Source organism: Trichomycterus rosablanca, chromosome 16 (assembly GCF_030014385.1).
Source record: "Trichomycterus rosablanca isolate fTriRos1 chromosome 16, fTriRos1.hap1, whole genome shotgun sequence".
Classification (NCBI taxonomy): Eukaryota; Metazoa; Chordata; class Actinopteri; order Siluriformes; family Trichomycteridae; genus Trichomycterus; species Trichomycterus rosablanca.
In genome coordinates this window covers 16532725-16554978 of record NC_086003.1, presented here as the reverse complement: position 1 = coordinate 16554978, position 22254 = coordinate 16532725, and the positions used below count along the sequence as shown (strand labels likewise).

The 22254-nt window shown below is 39.5% G+C and overlaps 1 protein-coding gene across 1 annotated transcript in view; it reads left to right on the top strand.

Moving 5' to 3' along the window:
• LOC134330452 (actin-binding LIM protein 3-like) overlaps positions 1 to 22254 on the top strand; it is a 92453-nt gene that overhangs the window by 15884 nt on the left and 54315 nt on the right. The window contains exon 2 of the mRNA XM_063011591.1: positions 9234 to 9371. Within this exon, the coding sequence (XP_062867661.1) occupies positions 9234 to 9371 (138 nt within the window). The remainder of the gene's footprint in view (positions 1 to 9233; positions 9372 to 22254) is intronic.

Genomic DNA, 22254 nt, shown 5'->3' with positions numbered 1-22254 from the left:
TATACGGTACACATATTGCACATTTCCCACTTAAATGTAAAATTCATCATACCTCCGCACATGATCTTTGGGGAAGGAAGTCAAAGCATCCTTGCCAAACACTGAAGTTTCTGGATCAGATTTGCCTCGTGAAAACCCTGACGGTAAATCAATACTGACAGGATGACATCTGATTGTGGAACAGAAGTTCTATTCTCTATTCTGATTACCTTCAGGGAACTGGAGATTTTTCACTATTCACCCACTAGTTTAGAGCTCTAAATCAGTTGGTGATTCTACCAGCCTATTTTACTGCTGTTAGCCACTAATTATTTTACTTGCTCTTATAAATATGCAGTCTCTATTTATGCAGTTCAGTTATTGTGTGCTTTTACATCCCACGCAAAGTGTGGTAAAGTGTTACAGAAAATATTATAGCAATTTGTTTTTCATTTTAATGTGCATAGAATAAAAGCACATTTAATTCTAAGGTGAACTGTGGAAGACAGGGGGTGAAATAGAAGGACCTTCGTGCCATGCCGATAATGTGACTAGCCAGAGGAATATAAACAAGCCAGTCAAGTGCTGTTTTTTTAAAGGTGTTTGCTGAACCTCATGGCACACTTGCATTGTTCACAGTGTTTTTAGTTTGTGGTTATTCATGGTTATTCATGTGGGGAGCGGCCACATAAACAACGATTGGCCTGTTGTTCAGATAGGGGCGGGATATTAAAGCCGGATAGGGACTCTCTCATAACTAATGCAGTTACGACCTCTGCTGGCTGATTGATGCTGCCTGCACAGAGACAGAAAAAAAAGTGCTGTCAGGGTGTGTCTCTCCATACACAGTGCTGATTCGCATTGCACTTGTCAAAGTGTAGGTGACAAAATGCATACGGCTGCTGCCCACGTGTCGGAGGGGGTGTGGGTTAGCTTCATTCTCCTCAATCATAGCGGGGATCAGCATTGGTGGAGGGGAAGCATGATGCAATCGGGCAATTGGATGTGCTAAAAGGGAGAAAAAGGGGAGAAAATGCATAAACAAAATATATACAGTGTATCACAAAAGTGAGTACACCCCTCACATTTCTGCAGATATTTAAGTATATCTTTTCATGGGACAACACTGACAAAATGACACTTTGACACAATGAAAAGTAGTCTGTGTGCAGCTTATATAACAGTGTACATTTATTCTTCCCTCAAAATAACTCAATATACAGCCATTAATGTCTAAACCACCGGCAACAAAAGTGAGTACACCCCTTAGTGAAAGTTCCTGAAGTGTCAATATTTTGTGTGGCCACCATTATTTCCCAGAACTGCCTTAACTCTCCTGGGCATGGAGTTTACCAGAGCTTCACAGGTTGCCACTGGAATGCTTTTCCACTCCTCCATGACGACATCACGGAGCTGGCGGATATTCGAGACTTTGCGCTCCTCCACCTTCCGCTTGAGGATGCCCCAAAGATGTTCTATTGGGTTTAGGTCTGGAGACATGCTTGGCCAGTCCATCACCTTTACCCTCAGCCTCTTCAATAAAGCAGTGGTCGTCTTAGAGGTGTGTTTGGGGTCATTATCATGCTGGAACACTGCCCTGCGACCCAGTTTCCGGAGGGAGGGGATCATGCTCTGCTTCAGTATTTCACAGTACATATTGGAGTTCATGTGTCCCTCAATGAAATGTAACTCCCCAACACCTGCTGCACTCATGCAGCCCCAGACCATGGCATTCCCACCACCATGCTTGACTGTAGGCATGACACACTTATCTTTGTACTCCTCACCTGATTGCCGCCACACATGCTTGAGACCATCTGAACCAAACAAATTAATCTTGGTCTCATCAGACCATAGGACATGGTTCCAGTAATCCATGTCCTTTGTTGACATGTCTTCAGCAAACTGTTTGCAGGCTTTCTTGTGTAGAGACTTCAGAAGAGGCTTCCTTCTGGGGTGACAGCCATGCAGACCAATTTGATGTAGTGTGCGGCGTATGGTCTGAGCACTGACAGGCTGACCCCCCACCTTTTCAATCTCTGCAGCAATGCTTACAGCACTCCTGCGCCTATCTTTCAAAGACAGCAGTTGGATGTGATGCTGAGCACGTGCACTCAGCTTCTTTGGACGACCAACGCGAGGTCTGTTCTGAGTGGACCCTGCTCTTTTAAAACGCTGGATGATCTTGGCCACTGTGCTGCAGCTCAGTTTCAGGGTGTTGGCAATCTTCTTGTAGCCTTGGCCATCTTCATGTAGCGCAACAATTCGTCTTTTAAGATCCTCAGAGAGTTCTTTGCCATGAGGTGCCATGTTGGAACTTTCAGTGACCAGTATGAGAGAGTGTGAGAGCTGTACTACTAAATTGAACACACCTGCTCCCTATGCACACCTGAGACCTAGTAACACTAACAAATCACATGACATTTTGGAGGGAAAATGACAAGCAGTGCTCAATTTGGACATTTAGGGGTGTAGTCTCTTAGGGGTGTACTCACTTTTGTTGCCGGTGGTTTAGACATTAATGGCTGTATATTGAGTTATTTTGAGGGAAGAATAAATTTACACTGTTATATAAGCTGCACACAGACTACTTTTCATTGTGTCAAAGTGTCATTTTGTCAGTGTTGTCCCATGAAAAGATATACTTAAATATCTGCAGAAATGTGAGGGGTGTACTCACTTTTGTGATACACTGTATATAAAATAGAAATAACACTGGGCCAGACTAGACAGGATGCTAATGTATAACAGGACACCAATCTATTTGCTTACTTACTCACTCACTCATTCACTAACACTTAGGGAGAAAAAGGGGAGAAAATACATTAAAAAAAAAAAAAACTTGCAGAAGGCAGATTGTACTGTGTACGGAGAGACACATCCTGACAGCACTCTTTTCTCATCTCTGTGCAGGCGCCATTAATCAGTCGTAATTGCCTTAGTTATGAGAGAGAGACCCTATCCGGCTTAATCCCACCCAAATCTGAACAACAGGCCAATCGATACGATGTATTCGAGATCCCAGCTCTGGTTCCAGCGTGTGTTTTTACCGCTGCGCCACCTGAACGGCCTTCTGCAAGTTTTTGATAGGTAGATAAAAAAAACAGGGTACCCAAACACATATTCACCGTGTTTATAACAGTACAATTTTATTGTTCTTATACACCAAGCTTTTCATCCTGGTCAGGGTTACGATGGGTCTGGTGTCAGTGGTACTCAGTACTACTTGACACAAGGAAGAAATACACCTGTGAAGGACACCAGTTCATCATGGGTTAACACATATAGTTACAGTCACACCTAGGGGTAATTTAAAGCAGCCAATTCACCTTTTGCATGTTATAGAAGGTGAAGGTAACTAAATTATTCAAAGGAAATCTAGCCAGACATGGAATAAAACATTTTGTGCACGCCACAGGGCATGGTGGAATGTTAATAGCTTAGTTGTAGGGATGTTAGATGTGAAATGTTCATAAATTCTCTTTTGTAGAACTGAATTGAATCCGTTCTATAGTCCTCTCATGGGCAGCAAGTACAGGGTGAGTCAAAATTTTGCTAACACTCGAATGGCGGAAATCATTTATTCACAAAACATACTTCATATGTGTAAGATGATTTACAGGACAGTCTCAATCTGTTCGCCATCTTGTTCAACACACAAAAACCAGCGAACAACAGTACCATTTAAAGCCCGGACACACATTACAGGGAATAGATCCATTAGTGTTAACTTAATTTTGACTCACCCTGTATAAAGCATTATCACTGAGTTCTAAGTTTAAATTTAACCTGTGTTAAGCTACTGATGCTCAGTTGAACTCTTTATTGGTAATAAAAGAATTTGATTAGTCAGAGAATATAAAACTGATCAAAATAATTTTGCCCTTTATCGTCTCTCACTTATTTGTCAACTTGTATGATCCATCAGGTTTATACTGGTGTAAAGTCCTCACCCACTGGAACAGTACCTTTGTCCATTATAGCATAATGCTAGTATTGTATGCTTAATCAGGGTATATTATAGCAAAATAGAGTGGCACGAGCAGCTCTGCCAACACTGTAGCAACAACAATAGAATGACTAATACAGGCTGAATAGCTTGCTTCCACAGAAGAAGACAAAAGACAAATCCAGAAAAGTCCATCTGTAGCAAAGCACACCATCAAGAGAGAGAAATGGAGAGAGGTTTTATCATGATCATTACATTAGTGCTCATTACATAGCATCTTGGTAAAAGTTTATTGGATTATTTGAATTAATTGTATGGAATCTAGGTGCTTGTAGCCAATACGAATAGAATGCACCATGCTATTCCTAAAAACATGATGCTACATAAGTTTGGACCCCCTTTTTCACTAGATTCGCTGACGTGATGTTCTGGCACTTCATTTCCTAGAATTATATTGTATTGTGTCCTGAAATATTAAGATTTTCCATCACTGGAACTAAGAGGCCCAGCCCATATATCAAAACAGTTCCTGTTTATTTTTCCAGTTGGCATCATGGTAGCAAACTGTAGAATTCCCTTGCCATTTGACAAACCAGCAAGAGTCCAGTATCATAGTGCTTTCAAGTACTCCAGTCAATTCTTAGCACTACTGATGTTATATAGCTAAAATACACTAAAGACATTGCCTTATTTATATTCAATATTGTAATTCGTGCGCCCAGGTGACACAGCGGGATATTCCACTAGCACACCAGTGCTGAGATTGTGAACTCCTCGGTTTGAAACTCAGCGTTGCCACCGGTTCTGCCAAGGCGGGATGACTGGACTATGTGGGTGGGGTCTTCAAACACTGTGTGAGGACACTGATTGGCAGATAAAAAGGTGCAAAATGCAGGCGTGAGCAGCAATATACCCACCTCGACTGCAATCGGGGATCCCCAGAAGCAGAACACAAATTGACTACGCTAAATTGGGAGAAAATTGGGGAAAATGCATAAATAAAATAGGAAAAAAAAAATACACACACACATATATACTGTATATATATATTAGGGCTGTCGAAGTTAACGTGATAATAACGCATTAACGCAATCTCAATTTAACGAGATTTAAAAAAATAGTGCCGTTAACGCACTAATTACATTACGAGATTTTTTCACTTCTAAAACTAAAGCAATTAATTTTTCACCCACGGGAGACAGATTGAATTATTCTCACTGACCACGCTCACACGCACGTTTAATGTTATTTAGTTCCGTTTGACAAAAAAAACCCTTAAAAATAGAGCTAACAGCGAAGATAAACCGGTTACAAAAGCAGCGACCGCTGTTTGTGTTCAATTCTCTGTTCACAGTGTCGATACAAGTGATTCAAGAATCGATTCATTGTAAGCGCAGCGTAAGTTTCTTTTCTCAGTCATCTCTCCGTGTTTACTGTTATGATGAATGATGCGGTTGTAAATAAACACCAAATACTACAGAACATTCTGTGTGACTCGCTTACCTTATAAAGCTCAGGCTTAATTATACTGGTTATTATAATTTCCCTCTGGGATCAATAAAGTATTCTGAATCTGAATTATTACCACAGAGCGGGAGTCGACTCAGAGTCGTTTACGATTTACCGAGGTGAACCACGAACGTGCTGATAGAATCGGCTCAGATGGGATCGGACTGTATTATCTTTTTAAAGTAAATATTTCAATCAGCAGAATCGCATCGCATGTATGATGTGCACAACGTTAATTACGTGCGTTTATTAATGAACGTTTACGTTAGCTTATCAGAAGCTTTCTCAATAATGTCTGTGCGGTGTTTTTTTTTTTACAATTAGTGATGGCAAGCAACTGTTCCACTGCACTATTTTACACTAAAAACTCCACTATCCCATAATGCAGATTGCATCATTCTAAATAGGTATCGGCGAGTACAAAAATACTTGTACTTGTACTCGGTTGGGAAAAAATGGTATCGATGCATCCCTAGTGAAAACACACTCACTTCGTGTAGAAACGTCCATCAAACCATCGTCACGATACAACCACAGAAAAGTCTGTTACAATAACTACGCATCTGACATATATACGAAGTCAAGGGTCTCTGCTGGATAGTATAATATGTGAGTGAATAAAACTCCCTTACAGTTTTCTCTTGTCCCAGCAGTTTTTAACATCAGTACATTTAGCATAAAATGTGTTCACCATTTTAATTGTAACATTTCACTTAAAATCCTTGTTTTCTATAACATTTACACAGATTTTTTTAAATGCGATTAATCGCGATTAACTATGTAAAATTCTGAGATTAATCGCGATTAAAACTTTTAATCGTTTGACAGCCCTAATATATATACAGTGTATCACAAAAGTGAGTACACCCCTCACATTTCTGCAGATATTTAAGTATATCTTTTCATGGGACAACACTGACAAAATGACACTTTGACACAATGAAAAGTAGTCTGTGTGCAGCTTATATAATAGTGTAAATTTATTCTTCCCTTAAAATAACTCAATATACAGCCATTAATGTCTAAACCACCGGCAACAAAAGTGAGTACACCCCTTAGTGAAAGTTCCTGAAGTGTCAATATTTTGTGTGGCCACCATTATTTCCCAGAACTGCCTTAACTCTCCTGGGCATGGAGTTTACCAGAGCTTCACAGGTTGCCACTGGAATGCTTTTCCACTCCTCCATGACGACATCACGGAGCTGGCGGATATTCGAGACTTTGCGCTCCTCCACCTTCCGCTTGAGGATGCCCCAAAGATGTTCTATTAGGTTTAGGTCTGGAGACATGCTTGGCCAGTCCATCACCTTTACCCTCAGCCTCTTCAATAAAGCAGTGGTCATCTTAGAGGTGTGTTTGGGGTCATTATCATGCTGGAACACTGCCCTGCGACCCAGTTTCCGGAGGGAGGGAATCATGCTCTGCTTCAGTATTTCACAGTACATATTGGAGTTAATGTGTCCCTCAATGAAATGTAACTCCCCAACACCTGCTGCACTCATGCAGCCCCAGACCATGGCATTCCCACCACCATGCTTGACTGTAGGCATGACACACTTATCTTTGTACTCCTCACCTGATTGCCGCCACACATGCTTGAGACCATCTGAACCAAACAAATTAATCTTGGTCTCATCAGACCATAGGACATGGTTCCAGTAATCCATGTCCTTTGTTGACATGTCTTCAGCAAACTTTTTGCGGGCTTTCTTGTGTAGAGACTTCAGAAGAGGCTTCCTTCTGGGGTGACAGCCATGCAGACCAATTTGATGTAGTGTGCGGCGTATGGTCTGAGCACTGACAGGCTGACCCCCCACCTTTTCAATCTCTGCAGCAATGCTGACAGCACTCCTGCGCCTATCTTTCAAAGACAGCAGTTGGATGTGACGCTGAGCACGTGCACTCAGCTTCTTTGGACGACCAACGCGAGGTCTGTTCTGAGTGGACCCTGCTCTTTTAAAACGCTGGATGATCTTGGCCACTGTGCTGCAGCTCAGTTTCAGGGTGTTGGCAATCTTCTTGTAGCCTTGGCCATCTTCATGTAGCGCAACAATTCGTCTTTTAAGATCCTCAGAGAGTTCTTTGCCATGAGGTGCCATGTTGGAACTTTCAGTGACCAGTATGAGAGAGTGTGAGAGCTGTACTACTAAATGGAACACACCTGCTCCCTATGCACACCTGAGACCTAGTAACACTAACAAATCACATGACATTTTGGAGGGAAAATGACAAGCAGTGCTCAATTTGGACATTTAGGGGTGTAGTCTCTTAGGGGTGTACTTACTTTTGTTGCCGGTGGTTTAGACGTTAATGGCTGTATATTGAGTTATTTTGAGGGAAGAATAAATTTACACTGTTATATAAGCTGCACACAGACTACTTTTCATTGTGTCAAAGTGTCATTTTGTCAGTGTTGTCCCATGAAAAGATATACTTAAATATCTGCAGAAATGTGAGGGGTGTACTCACTTTTGTGATACACTGTATATATATATATATATATATATATATATACAGTATATATATTGTATATATACCAAGGCTAATGTGGTTACTTGTTTATTTTATATATGCTGTTGCTTTGACAACCATACCTCTCACCGCAGGACCCATCACCCACCCCAACCACTGATTCCTGATCTGGAGCTTGGGGTGCAAATATAGGCTTTCTGCTCCAGCACCAAGGTTTTTAATTTGTAGAACTGGTATTACTCTTCTGCACTGCCGTTCTCTGTCTTGCTTTTTATTGTAATTTGTCATTCCATCACATCTTTAAACAGTGAGCCCAACATTCGTGCTTAGCAATGTTACACGATTGTACACCTACAAAATCCAGTTTCTGTTAGGTACTCAAGCACATAAGTCAATTATGCTAAACTGGTAATGACAGACATAAATCTAAACTGTGAGTCTAAAAAAGAGATTTCTGTACCTTTGCCCATAACTTTGCCAAATGTTAATCAATCTTAAATATTATTTTACTGATTCAGTGCCAGATCACAATCAATAAATCAGCCTGATGATTGACTATATCCAGTTTCTCTAGAAATTTGACCAGTGGGTCTAAGGTTTGTCCTGTTGGCTGTGTACCAGTTCTTAAACTTGCACTGTGCTGTTATAGGTTGGTATTTTGCAGTCAGCCGCTTTGCTTTTATCTTTAATATGTACCAGTTTTACAGATCTTATGCATCAAAATGTATTCTTTTTCCAGTTTTTCTCTGGACATTCAGCAAGTAAACTCATTTCATACAGTTAATAACCTTAAAGCAGGATTAAAATGAATCTTGTGTTACAATGTTGTCGTCTGCTGTTGTTGAGCAGAGACACAAATTGTAGTCATGGTAACCAATATTTTAAATAAGTAAAAAGACCTTGTGTTGGGTCTAACTGTAAAAGAATTTTGGAAGTTGATCAGCAAGTTATGGGCAAAGGTACATATGTACCTTTCTCACAGTATCATACTGTGTACTTTTGTGAGGAAACTTTCACCCGCTGAACATGGTTGAGTGAGTGAATGAGTGGACATTAAAATATTTATAATGGTTCATAACCTTAACTGTTCACAGGGCATTTTATAACCCTTGTTAAGTTAATGATGAGCTCAGACTAATCAACACCTAGTGTTATTAAAGTGTTATTAAATAATAATTATAGCTACATACCATTTTATGACATTATCAACATTTTGTAATTGATTCTGGAAGATAGCTGATATGCTTGGGGCACCTTGATATCAGTCAGACTTTAGTGTATGTCTTTTGTGTTCTATATTTCATCTCTTCCTGTTCTTTTGCAGGGCCCTACCAACATCCCAGCTATGGTGGAAGCAGTGGACAAGCATCTATCTCCTGCTTCCGCTGTGGAGACATGTGTAAAGGAGAAGTGGTGCGAGTGCAGAATGAACACTTCCATGTCAAGTGCTTCACCTGCCAAGGTATGGAGTGCTACATTTTCTCACCAAGCTACTCATACTGTGTCTAGTGTGCATGGTGGTGTTTGATAATTCAGCTTGGTGGAGGGTTGTTTAAACATATAAAAGCAACTGTATAGACATTAATACATGGCTTCTGGTACAGACCAGCTAGGGCTACTGTGGCTCAGATTGCAGACCATTTTCATACTGGTGATGAGGTGAATGTGTCACAACACACATCACAACACAAGAACCCTCCTATCAAGCTGTGTAGTTACAGGCCAGTCAAAGTCTGTTTGCTAGGCACCCAGGTGGCGCAGCGATTATTACACTAGCACACCAGCTCTGGGATCCGCTAGAACACCAGCTTTGGCATGAACTCCCAAATTTGAATCTCAGCTCTGTGCCCCCTAGCAAGCACAATTGGCAGTGCCCGCAGCAAAACTGGCCACTAAAAGTGTGCTGGGGGGAAAAGAGACCAGACTAAAAAGTGGTTGGGGTCTTTGCTGCTGTTCAAGGACCCTGGTTCTGGAAGGAATGTGAAGATCAGTGCATAACTCTCCGTGTGTGAAACTAACCTCACGCACAAATCCAGTAAAGTATGGGTGAACAAGGAAGGGGTTGGTGGACTGTGCACGTGTTGGAGGCAGCATGTGTCAGGCAAATGTACTTTCCTCGGACGTGATCGGGGTCTCCAGCAGCAGAAGACAAATAGGCTAAGCTAAATTGGGAAAAAAGAAGAGAAAATGCATAAATAAAACAGCAAAAGTGTGTATGCTAATTCCTGTCCATCATTGAAAGCACTTATAATGGCAGTCTGTGTCAGTATTAGAAGTAATCTCAGGGGATTCGGCTGATTGGCCAGATCTTTTTCCCTAATTGACAAAGGCTAATGTGGTTACTTTATTTTATATATGCTGTTGCTTTGACAACCATACCTCTCACCGCAGGACCCATCACCCACCCCAACCAACATGATGCCTTATCTGGAGCTTGGTGCAAAGATAACCTAACTGGCTTTCTGCTCCAGCACCAAGGTTTCTCATTTGTTGAACTGGTATTACTCTTCTGCGCTGCCATTCTCTCTCTTGCTTTTTATCCCCCACTGTGTTTCATCAGTGGTCCTATTGCTCTAATGACCTGCCTTGATGGAAAAAAAGGGGGGGGGGGGGGGGTTCCCTCAATGGTTTTATGCATTTTCTTCACACTCCATCACCAAGGTCAGATCTCTACATATATTTTATTCAAATGGTTAACACAAGTTTTAAGTATTTCTAAATAGAGTGCCTTTTAACTGAAATAAAAGTAAAAAAACCTGAAATGTTGGCTATGTATACATCAAGTATTCATCCCCTTGGTTTACTTCAGTGTGCTTAAACCTTTTGTCTTAACTTTCTTCCTAGTTTAAGCCTTTTGGTAGAGTTTTTCTTATCAAGGTCTGAATTACAGGGGGATTGTGAGGTCTGACCCCTTCTAATTAATACTTGGACCCCTGTACGCAGAAAAAAAGAAGAAAAAACAACAGTTCTGGTATGGGGGGACTCGGTAGGTAGCTAAACTGTAACTTTAGGCAAAACTTAGAAACTAGTTGATGTCAGCATGCATTAATATGTAGTTGATCTGATTTAGAAACTCAGAAAGCAATAAAGTGTATTTAACAACGCAACCAATAGTAAGAGTGAAGGCAGACGAGACGAGAAATGGTATGGTCCACTTTAAGGGTGTATGAAATTGCATTCTTCCAGGCATGAATAAGGGTATAATGAATATAATATATAAACATACATGAATATGATGTTCAATGTATAATTCTTACTCTGCTTTTTTTATGGTACATTATTCATTCAAGCAATCCTGACTAGACTGCTTGTCCTTATTGCTTAAACACATCTCCCTAATATGATACATCATAGGATTTATAATCAGCATTTTACCTAGCTTTGGAATGAACTCCCAAATTTGAATCTCAGCTCTGTGCCCCCTAGCAAGCACAATTGGCAGTGCCCGCAGCACACAAAACTGGCCACTAAAAGTGTGCTGGGGGGAAAAGAGACCAGACTAAAAAGTGGTTGGGGTCTTTGCTGCTGTTTAAGGACCCTGGTTCTGGAAGGAATGTGAAGATCAGTGCATAACTCTCCGTGTGTGAAACTAACCTCACGCACAAATCCAGTAAAGTATGGGTGAACAAGGAAGGGGTTGGTGGACTGTGCACAGCGTGTGTCAGACAAATGTACATTCCTCGGACGTGATCGGGGTCTCCAGCAGCAGGAGACAAATTGGCTAAGCTAAATTGGGGATTTATAATCAGCATTTTACCTAGCTTATATACCTTGTTAGATTTAAGCCTAAAATTTAATTGCAACTTTTTCATAAAGACCTTCCTGGTGTAACACTCTGAATATGGTTACTCTATGATCATTACCTTTATTTGAATCCACTGACTATTGCTACTCAGTCAGTGACAGTCCAGTTCCAGATTCCACTTGCTGTATGGTAGCAGCTATCAGGTTCAATGTAGTGTATTCAGGTCTGTGAAAAATCATTGCAAGTCCACAATGCAGTCATGCTAAGAAGCCATCAGATGTGACAAGTCAATAAAAGAAGGTTTGTACTCTTCCACCATTTTAGCAATCATGCATGAAATTGATTTCCACTTTCCAAACAAAGAAAAAATGATGAGTCACATGGCATGACTTATTGTTTCTCATCATCAAAAAACAAAAACAAAACAACAAGAAGTAAACATTTTCCTGCATATGACTTATTTTAGCCGTCAACTAAAATTGATGAGATTTAAGATGGTTTTAATTGGACCTAACACTTGAACTTGTAGACTTCTGAGTTGGGTAAGGCACAGTACACGATTTTAGCCCCAAATTCCTTCCAATAATAATAATGAATAATACAGATGGGGACAGTTGTAGCCTAGTGAGAAGAGCTTTGGGTTATCAATCGGAAGACTGTCGGTTTAAATCCAGGCAAAATCCAGGCAAATACAGTTGCGCTTAAGCAAGGCCATTGACCCTGTCCGTTACAGGGGCTCCGTACAATGGCTGACACTGCGCTCTGACCCCAGCTTCCAAAGCAAGCTGGGATATGCGGAAAAAGAATTTCTACTGTACACATGTACAGTATACACCGACGAGGCATAACATTATGACCACCTCCTTATTTCTACACTCACTGTCCATTTTATCAGCTCCACTTACAATACAGAAGCACTTTGTAGTTCTACAATTACTGACTGTAGTCCATCTATTTCTCCACATACCTTTGTAGCATGCTTTCACCCTGTTCTTCAATGGTCAGGACCCCCACAGGACCACTACAGAGTAGGTATTATTCGGGTGGTGGATCATTCTCAGCACTGCAGTGACAATGACATGGTGGTGGTGTGTTAGTGTGTGTTGTGCTGGTATGAGTGGATCAGATACAGCAGCGCTACTGGAGTTTTTAAATACCGTGTCCTCTTACTGTCCACTCTATTAGACACTTCTACCTAGTTGGTCCACCTTGTAGATGTAAAGTCAGAGACGATCACTCATCTATTGCTGCTGTTTGAGTTGGTCATCTTCTAGACCTTCATCAGTGGTCACAGGACGCTTCCCACGGGGCGCTTTTGGCTGGATATTTTAGGTTGGTGGACTATTCTCAGTCCAGCAGTGACAGTGAGGTGTATCAAATAAAATAAAATCAAACTCAATCAAGAATAAAAAATGTCAAGGGGTATGAATACTTTCTAACAACCACTTTAAATAACTTTTAGGTTGATAGGTTGATAGAATTACACAAGCCTTAATAAAATAATAAAAAATACATTGGGGCACCCAGGTGGCACTGCAGGATAATCCGCTAACACACCAGTGCTGAGATTCTTAACACCATGGTTTGAATCTAAGCTCTTCTACCAGTCGGCTGGGCGCCATCTAGCAGGCACAATTGACAGTGCCTGCAGTGGACAAAATTGGCCACACTCTGCTGGGTGGGAAAAGGCCGGACTTAGTGGGTGGGGACTTCAAACGCTGTGTAAGCACCCTGGTCAACAAACCGAGGCATGTATGCACAAGTGGATGAGCCTCATGTGCTAATCCACGAAAGTGCAGGCGAAAAACAAGGGGTTGAGGACTGTGCACGAGTCAGAAGGGGTGTGGAGCAGGCAAATATAGCCTCCTCGAACGCAATCGTGATCCCCAGCAGTGGAAGACTAATTGGCTACACTAAAATCTGGGGAAAAAGGAAGACAATGCATAAATAAATAGAAAAAAAAATAGAATAGAAATAGAAAAAAATACATTTGGTTTGGAAAATCCCTTTGAAGAAAGAAGCAGGATAAATAACACTCTGGCATAATTTAATTTATGGTAAATGAAACTCCTATTTTATTCTTTCAGCAATGTGTCCTCTACGTATTCAGTTCATTTGTACTATTCACTAAGCACTGCATTCTTCAGCACAGAGCAATCACTTAACAATATTGATTCTGCTGTTTTAACAGCTGTATGATCTGTCCACAGTCAACATTCCTTTCAGCTTAAAATCCCTGCCTTTCTGAAGAAATGGTCGCTGACAAATTACATTTGCATACTGCTGACTGGCCCGGCTAGCTTTCATTTTTATTAGTAGCATTAGCATTTCTGGACGAAGGGTTCTTTTAAATCATCTGATGTCAGGAGTTCATCTTCTACTAATACATCATCATCTGCCTCGTTCGGTCTCTCAGCAATGCATAAAAGCACTGCTGTTTTGGAAGGACACTAAGTTATTATGGGATCCGACAGTGATGGAAATTTTAGCAAATGTCCTTGGGCTGCATCCAGTCGTAGAACAAGTGACTTTTGGGAGTTGTGGTCAAACAATGTCAGTGTCGGGCTTTGTACTTTGTGGGTTTCTTCAGAATGGAAGGACTTGGCTCTGTATTTTCCTGTCTACAGCATTCCCTTTTTCTTCCTGTCCCTCAGGGCTACTGGGGGAATAAGCATTAGAGGAAGTGATGGTATCATTCATGAAAAGAAGATAAGACAAATCATGCAAGGGAAATGCATTAACCAGCCATTTTTAAAGTGCTCCTAAGTATGTTAGATGGGCTAACACTACATGGCCAGAAGTATAAAGACAGCAGAATATCACATGCAGTGCTGTGATGATGATGATGTGGAATCAACTCCTCTCCTTCGGTCTTGTCAGAGGTCCAACAAAATAAACCGAGAAATACAAAGAGAGTAGCGTAATCCTAGAGCTTTCTTTAAAAATCCATGTAAAGATGAGGCCAATTGCTTTACACATGTAAGTGAAGGGCTAACTTGGATGTCATTTTAGTGTCAAGGATCACCAGTGTGCACAGAGTGGATTGCAAACATCCAAATTGGGACATTGTAAGAAGTACAAATGTAGGCGTCCAGGTGGCGCAGCGTGATATTCCGCTAGCACACCAGCCCCGAGATTCTGAACTCCTTAGTTCGAAACTCGTCGTTGCCACCGGTCAGCTAGGTGCTATCTGACAGGCATAATTGGCAGTGCCTGCAGCGGATACTAATTGGCCACCGTATCTACAGGTTGGGGACCGAACTATGTGTGGGTGGGCTGTGTAAGGACCCTGATTGGCGGAAGAGACGCCTGTGCAGAATGCAGAGGCGAGAAGAGGAGGGCTGTGCATATGTCGGAAGAGGCGTGGGCAGCGACGTGCTCTCCTCGGATGCAATCGGGTATCCCTCAGCAGCGGAAGACAAATTGAGTGCGCTAAATCGGGAGGAAAATTGGGAGAAAATGCATTAAAAAAAATTTACAAATCAGTTTGTTAGTCTATCAAACATTACTCAAAAATGTTGAGTCTGTCATATTTATGTATTTGGACCTTAGCTAATTGCAAAAGCTATTTTTATTAATTCATTTTCTGTTTTATTATAGCTTTAATCATATTCAGGGTCGCGGTGGGTACGATTCACTGGCGAAAGGTAGAAAACACCCTGGAAAGGTTGCCAGTCTATCACAGGGTGCACACACACAAACACCTAGGGCACTTTTATTAACTCCACTTAACCTGACTGCATGTCTTTGAATTGTAAAAGGAAACCAGACACACATACAGTAAAAACATGCAAACTCCATACAGAAAGGACCTAGACCACTCCACCTAGGAATCAAACTCAGGACCATCGTGCTGTGAGGTGACAGTGCTATCCATCAAGCCATCGTACCACTTGCTAAAGCTATCTGCAGTTCTTAATATGTTTTTTTTTTTTGCCAAGACCTTCTTTAATTCCTTAGATGAATGGTTGCTGAGCCGTTGGATAATTTTGCACGCCCGCCACTTCAGGGTAGATTTATCACTGCTCCAAGTTTCCTGTTTATAAAGATAATGGTAATTACTTTCTGTGATCTGAGTTCTAGAGCCTTAGAAACAGGTTTGTGACTCTTTTCAGACTAATATACCACAAAAGAGTTTTGATGTTCTTTATCTAAGAACAGTAGAAGGTTTCTCTTTTCCACTGTTGCCATCGGCTTGAATATTAAGGGTTTTAGAGTAATTCTCTTTGTAAAACTGCTTTGAGATAATTATGTATTGTTAAAATGAATTGATTTTACTAAAACTGATTAAACTAAAACTGTTGTTGCTTCCTCTGGTGGTTTCAAGCTTGCCAGTAACTGCTTGAACTCAGGACTACATGCTTCAAACCTCTGCAGTTTTATTTTGCATCCTTGTGTGGCTTATTGCTTCACAACTGAGCCGTTGTTGATTCTTAATATTTAAACCTTAATAATTTATAGTTTGCCAGGCACTGATTTTAGGTATGATGCATTCTACTGCCAATGCTTGTTAAGATTGCATGGCTGTTTATTTTATGCAAATGTTGAAGTAGTCAAATCCCTTAATTACAAAGGTCCACATACTTTTGACCATGTAATGTACACAGACACGTACTTACATATACAATTACATACCCAAAAGAGGATTTGCTTATATGCTTTAGACTTAATAATCAGCTTAAACCTGTAAGAATCTCTGTTAATTATTTAGGCTAGTTTGATTTCTTATTCCACCAAATAAAACTATTCCTTATTTTTGATTATTGACTACTTATTGATTGGATGATGCCCTGAAAGACCATTCGCAGGTTCATTAGATGACAATAATGATTTGGATATCAGCTGGTTCGCAGTACATTTAAGTCTCGCTATGCCTAATAATAATAAATCACCTAAATAATGTATGAAACCAATTTCAGCATTAGAATTATCATCTTTTTACTCTTTAGCAAAACTAGCTGTTCACTTCACTTTGCTAAATGACTGCGCATTTACATACTGTAGCCAATCTAATTTAGCCACTGACTGATTAAAATGTTTTTATTGAATAGGGTTGTGAAATATTGTAATAAATCTAAGCTGGTGCACTGCGATAGTATCATTGTGCTATTTTGGACCAACATGAAGTGCCACTTTTCAGAAATTAATACAACACATACAGGCTGTGCATTGAAATACCTAAAATATATAAAATAATTAAATAATAAGTCAAATTCTAAAACACACAATATTAAAGGCTTGTCAACTTAAATGTAGGACATTGAGCAAGTGTTGTGAAGTGTTGTGGAGAGAACTCTTTTCATGTGGGTTTAGATTCCTTAAATCCAAACGACCCCCAGAACAGAACAACAGCTCGCCCCAAATGACTACTTAACCATTGAGCCACCACTGTTTCTATGCTCTAAAATTAATAGACATTAATAGACTAATATGATATAATACCACAACATCTCAAACTTTAGTGAACAACCTAAATCTTCAAAAGCCATGTTTTAGAAATTGGCTTTATGTTTGATCCAGTTCAAGCAGATGTTGTACAACATACATAAGTAATTTATCCTAAACTGTATCCAAATGTGCTACATATTGTTTAACTATACTATGGGTACTACACTAATTAGACATACTACTTAATAACTAGGGTCTGGTTTGTAATGCAGTCCCTTTCGAGTACAGTGGAACCTTGAAACTCAACGTCAGTTGGTTCTGGGACTGGCATTGAGTTTAAAAGGTGTTGAGTTTCAAGGTACTTTTTCCCATAAGGATGTATGGGAAACCCGTTATTGCGTTCCATGGTCCCGTGAACTTACATATATTTTAGGCTTATGGGGTTGTTTTTATACACTTATACACTGAAAATAACGCAAATATAAAACATATGTATAAAAACACTGAAATGAAAAGCTGATTCTTAAAATTTCTCAGAACTCTGAGCTGTAACACAAGTTTAAAAGTGAAACAGTGAGGAAACTCCAGCTAAACACAGCTACATGTAGACTATTTCAGAGTGAATCTGATGGTTATTCCACACAAATGCAGTTTTGTCTCATATGCACACATATGCATCGGACTGTTTATTGTTAATTTTAAATTTTAAATACATTATTAGAAAACAAACTGAACGCGTTGAGTTTAAAAGAAACGTTGAGTTTAGGGGTACAAATTTCTCAACAAAGGGCATTGAGTTTTAATGATTTTGAGTATAGGGGATGATGAGTTACAAGGTACCACTGTACTGGCATTTTTATTGCCTTCAGAAGGCATACTGTAGACTGGCTTATAAAATTCAGACTAAGTTTGCTCCCACCCTAATAAAACTTAGTTTCCACTCAGCTTTAAGCCAAAAGTCTTAATGCATTTCTTAATTTTTAAATCTTTTTAAAAATCTATTAAAATCTGGCCTTGAATTTTAGGGGACAGTGCCCCTGCGTCTTCACCCCAGCTACTGGCCTGTTTTCAAGCCATCATAGCTTTTCCACTCTTATGTGATCTCAAAGGCAGTGTGACTTGCTCTAGCTTGTTAGAATATCACTGATAAGTTTGGCATGTTTTGGGCAAAGTCAAACATTTCAAAGACATTTGCAGTTGCATCGGAGCAGTTGCTACTTGCAAGCTTACAGCACAGTAAAAAAAAAAACAGTAAAAATTTGAAAGAATCAGCCTGCCACAGCTGGCAGATAGAGATTTTGGCACACTGTCTGTGTACTTAAACTTAAAAGTCTTGCAACATCATATGTTTAACTATCTCAGATAATGTGCTAAAATTTCAAAATGTTTATTATTAACAGCTATTGTTTATAGTATTTTAATAGCATAATTTAATTACATTAGGCAGTTTATTTAATGTTAATTTTATTTAAAGCTCTGGAGGGGACACAAAAAAGTTAAACCCCTAAAATGGAATACTAATTGGTGTTGTGTAAGCATTATGCTTCATTATCCATTTAAAAAAGATTGGAATATTTTTAAACGAAGGCCTTATGACAAGAAACTTGATCCCAAACTACCCTAAATCCTAATGTTCAACATGAACTAGACAATAACACAAAACCAGACATGATTCTCTAAGCTATTTCTAAGCAATATACATGATGCTCAGAGCCTGCCTCCAAACAACTACGATACAAAGCAACCATCAAATAGGTTGTGCGAAATGATCCGCGGCATGGCCTTTAAATACCTTAAACATTCAACCTGTAATGAGGTTCAGCTGTGGATCATTAGCTCTGTTGTCCAATAATCATGAGGGGGCGTCAACTTGAACCTATAAGCAAAACCACCCCAACCATGTGCTCCTGGTTACAGGGGCGTGACACATACACATGAGACATGAGATTTGTTACCATTTTATGGAACGTACAATGACATAACCATGTATTAAATAATGAGAGACTAGATTAATTAAAATAGTGTTTAACTGTGACAGTCAGCTGTCATCCAAAGCTGCACAATTAAGCATTAGTTTTTTTCTCTTGGCATCTAATGGGTAGGAGAATAGACCAATATTTTTGTGGGGTTTTCTTATGTATATTGTACCAACCTTTTCAGTATTTTCTGGTTTCTGTGTTCTCATATTAAGGATACAAGAAAGCCAGTTGTTAATAACCTTCTTTGGCTGAATCCCAAACCACAATTCTAAGCGTTCGCTTTATATAATCTGTCAGTTGAGAAATTAATGACATGATTGAAAACATGTAAAAGGCTGTTTGTAAGAAAATGACCTTTTAGACTTTAAACATAATAATTATGTTCATTTCGAGAACATGAAGAGCCTTTATTAAATGTTGCTTTAAGTACTTTATGTACCCTGTGTTTGCAAAACATGAAATCATTTTGCCTAATAATACTTGATAGGATTCAGAGCAAATGATTTAAGTGCATTTGTTAATACAAGATCTCTGGGCTTTTAGGTCCTTTTTTGGACCTAATTATGTAGTTATTGTCTGATTTACTTTAGAGTCTTTAGTGTCTTTAGCCTGAGACAACTTGGCCCTTTTGTTCCTAAATGACCAGGTGAACTTTAAAAAGAAAAAGATTATTACGATTTTTAAGCCACATTTAGTTCAAATTGATGGGTGCCAAAAACTGTGGCATGGTATTTTTATATATGGCTGCAGACAGCTATTAAGAGAGAACAACAAACAGAAGACAGGATGTTCCAGAAACTCCATCCCTTAAGTCATCAAGAAGATAGATAGATACTTTATTGATCCTTTGTAGGAAATTTCGTTGTTACAGCAGCTCACATCAGACAACAACAACTTCTTGCATACATACAACATACAACATTCACTAACTATAAAAACAAGCAATAAAAATAAAAATTTACAGTATGATTTTATATACATGTAAACACTTGTATGGTGCATGCATAGCATACAAAATGTAGGTATTTATTAGGTATGTAAACATTGGTCTTTTAAGAAGTAGGAATCAACTGCACCTATTAGTAATTATGGCACAAAAATAGCATTTTGGCTTTGTCTGCTGGTGTTTGACGATCTTACTCTTACATTTTAGAGTTTTTAGTGGGGTTTAGGTTTGGATATTGGGCTGACAATAACAGTTTCTTTATTTGGTGGTCCTTCCACATATTGATTGGCCTTATTTAGTGGCAAAACAATCCTCAGAGTTGGGAAACAAAGTTTTCTTCCAGAATAACTTGTATGTGGCTTGATTTATTCATCATTCACAGTCCTACAGTCTAATCCTTATGGTTTTATTGCAAACTTAAGTCTGGTTATGCATTGCTGCTAATTAAAGAATGACTTTGTCTAGCTTTGCATGACTTCAGCCCTATGCTTAGCAGCCTGTTGCACTTTTCTCCAGCTGCGTTTTGTCATTGTTTTTTTGTTGATTTCTTGATGTCACCCTATGGTTGTTGAGTGACATCTGAATAAGTTGGTGGACTACCTGATAAGTGGTAAGTGGAGAGTTGATCTGTAAATCAGATTAGGTTGCTCCTATTTTAAAGGATGGGAGCAACCTAACACTCACTGTATCCTTCTATCAGTAAAAACAGAAGTGAACCTTTTTCTCTTCAATGAAAACTTTTATTCATCTTTCTTTTGGCATGCTCAATGTTTTTTAGTTACTTTTAAGGTACTACTATCACTTTCTGCCACCTATTTGGCCCTATTGCACTTCTTTGTAATGTATTCTGACTTTTGAACTCTACTGTGCATATTGATCAGGCTAAGTGGGGTTTCCCTTGTGAGAAGTGGCCTAGCTTTGATAGGAATTACCCCAGTCCAATAGCATTTTTTTCTGGCAGGATGATAAAAGGTCAGAGTGGTATTTTTGCTGACAGAAGCAGAACATTGTTTGTACTAGCTGTGTGTGTTTTTATGTGTGTTTGTGTGTGTGCTGAAATACAGTGGAGCTGATAGCAGTGTGTAAGGTTTATACAGAATGTGCTGAATAAATGTTAACACTTATCAGCAGTAAAGGGCAAAGGCATTGCTTGAACATTTGGGCCCCTTTGCAAATCAGTATTTTGCCCTGACACCCACATTTTTTACTCTTATATACTATTTTGGTAAAATGTATGCACACATAGTACATCACCTTTCCAATTATTAATACTTTTTAATAGTATGGGAACTTAAGAGACTACTTGACAAAGTATTGTAAGGGGAATTTCAACAGGATTCCCTGAATCTTTCACCAATATTATGCACTGTAGATGGTGAATGACCTGAAAAATGGGGTTTCCCTGTGAGAAGTGACCTGTCTTTAATAGGAATTACCCCAGTCCAATATAATTTTTTCTGGCAGGATGATAAAAGGTCAGAGTGGTATTTTGCTGACAGAAGCAGAACATTGGTTGTACTAGCTGTGTGTGTTTTATGTGTGTTTGTGTGTGTGCTGAAATACAGTGGAGCTGATAGCAGCGTGCATGGTTTATAACACATTCAATAGTATGGGAACTTAAGAGACTAATTGACAAAGTATTGTAAGGGGAATTTCCCTGAATCTTTCACCAATATTATTCACTGTAGATGGTGAATGACCTAAAATGTTTGTGTTTTCACATTCAGAACTGTTCTTTTTGTACTGATTGACAATGCCCTTGGCACTAAGTAGTAAGCCACAACTCATCTTTGCTTGCTGAGCTTTTAGTCGCCTGTTAACAATTCACCTGCTTATTGTGGATTTTTTTTTAAATGTCACTCTTATTTTGCCCTGTACCAACATTACACATAAAATGTTATATTTAACCGTATATTTAAAGTTGGGACAGTTTTGGGAATTTGGGATTTAATAATTATTTTTAACATTATTTAAATGATAAAAGGGCCAGTGATAGCTCAGTGGTTAAGGTACTGGACTAGTAAACAGAAGGTTGTCGGTTCAAGCCCCGCCACCACCAAGTTGCCACTGTTGGGTCCCTGAGCAAGACTCTTAACCCTCAATTGCTCATTGTGTTCCGCTCACTGTGTAAGTCGCTTTGGATAAAAGTGAGTTATAACCCAAATGCTTGCCAGGAACCCAGGAAACTGGCAGCAGTACAAGAAAGCTGCTATGTCACCACTCAACAAAACTCCAGTCCAGGATGTGTTCAGCTACAAATAGTAGCCAGGAACAATGTCAGGCATAT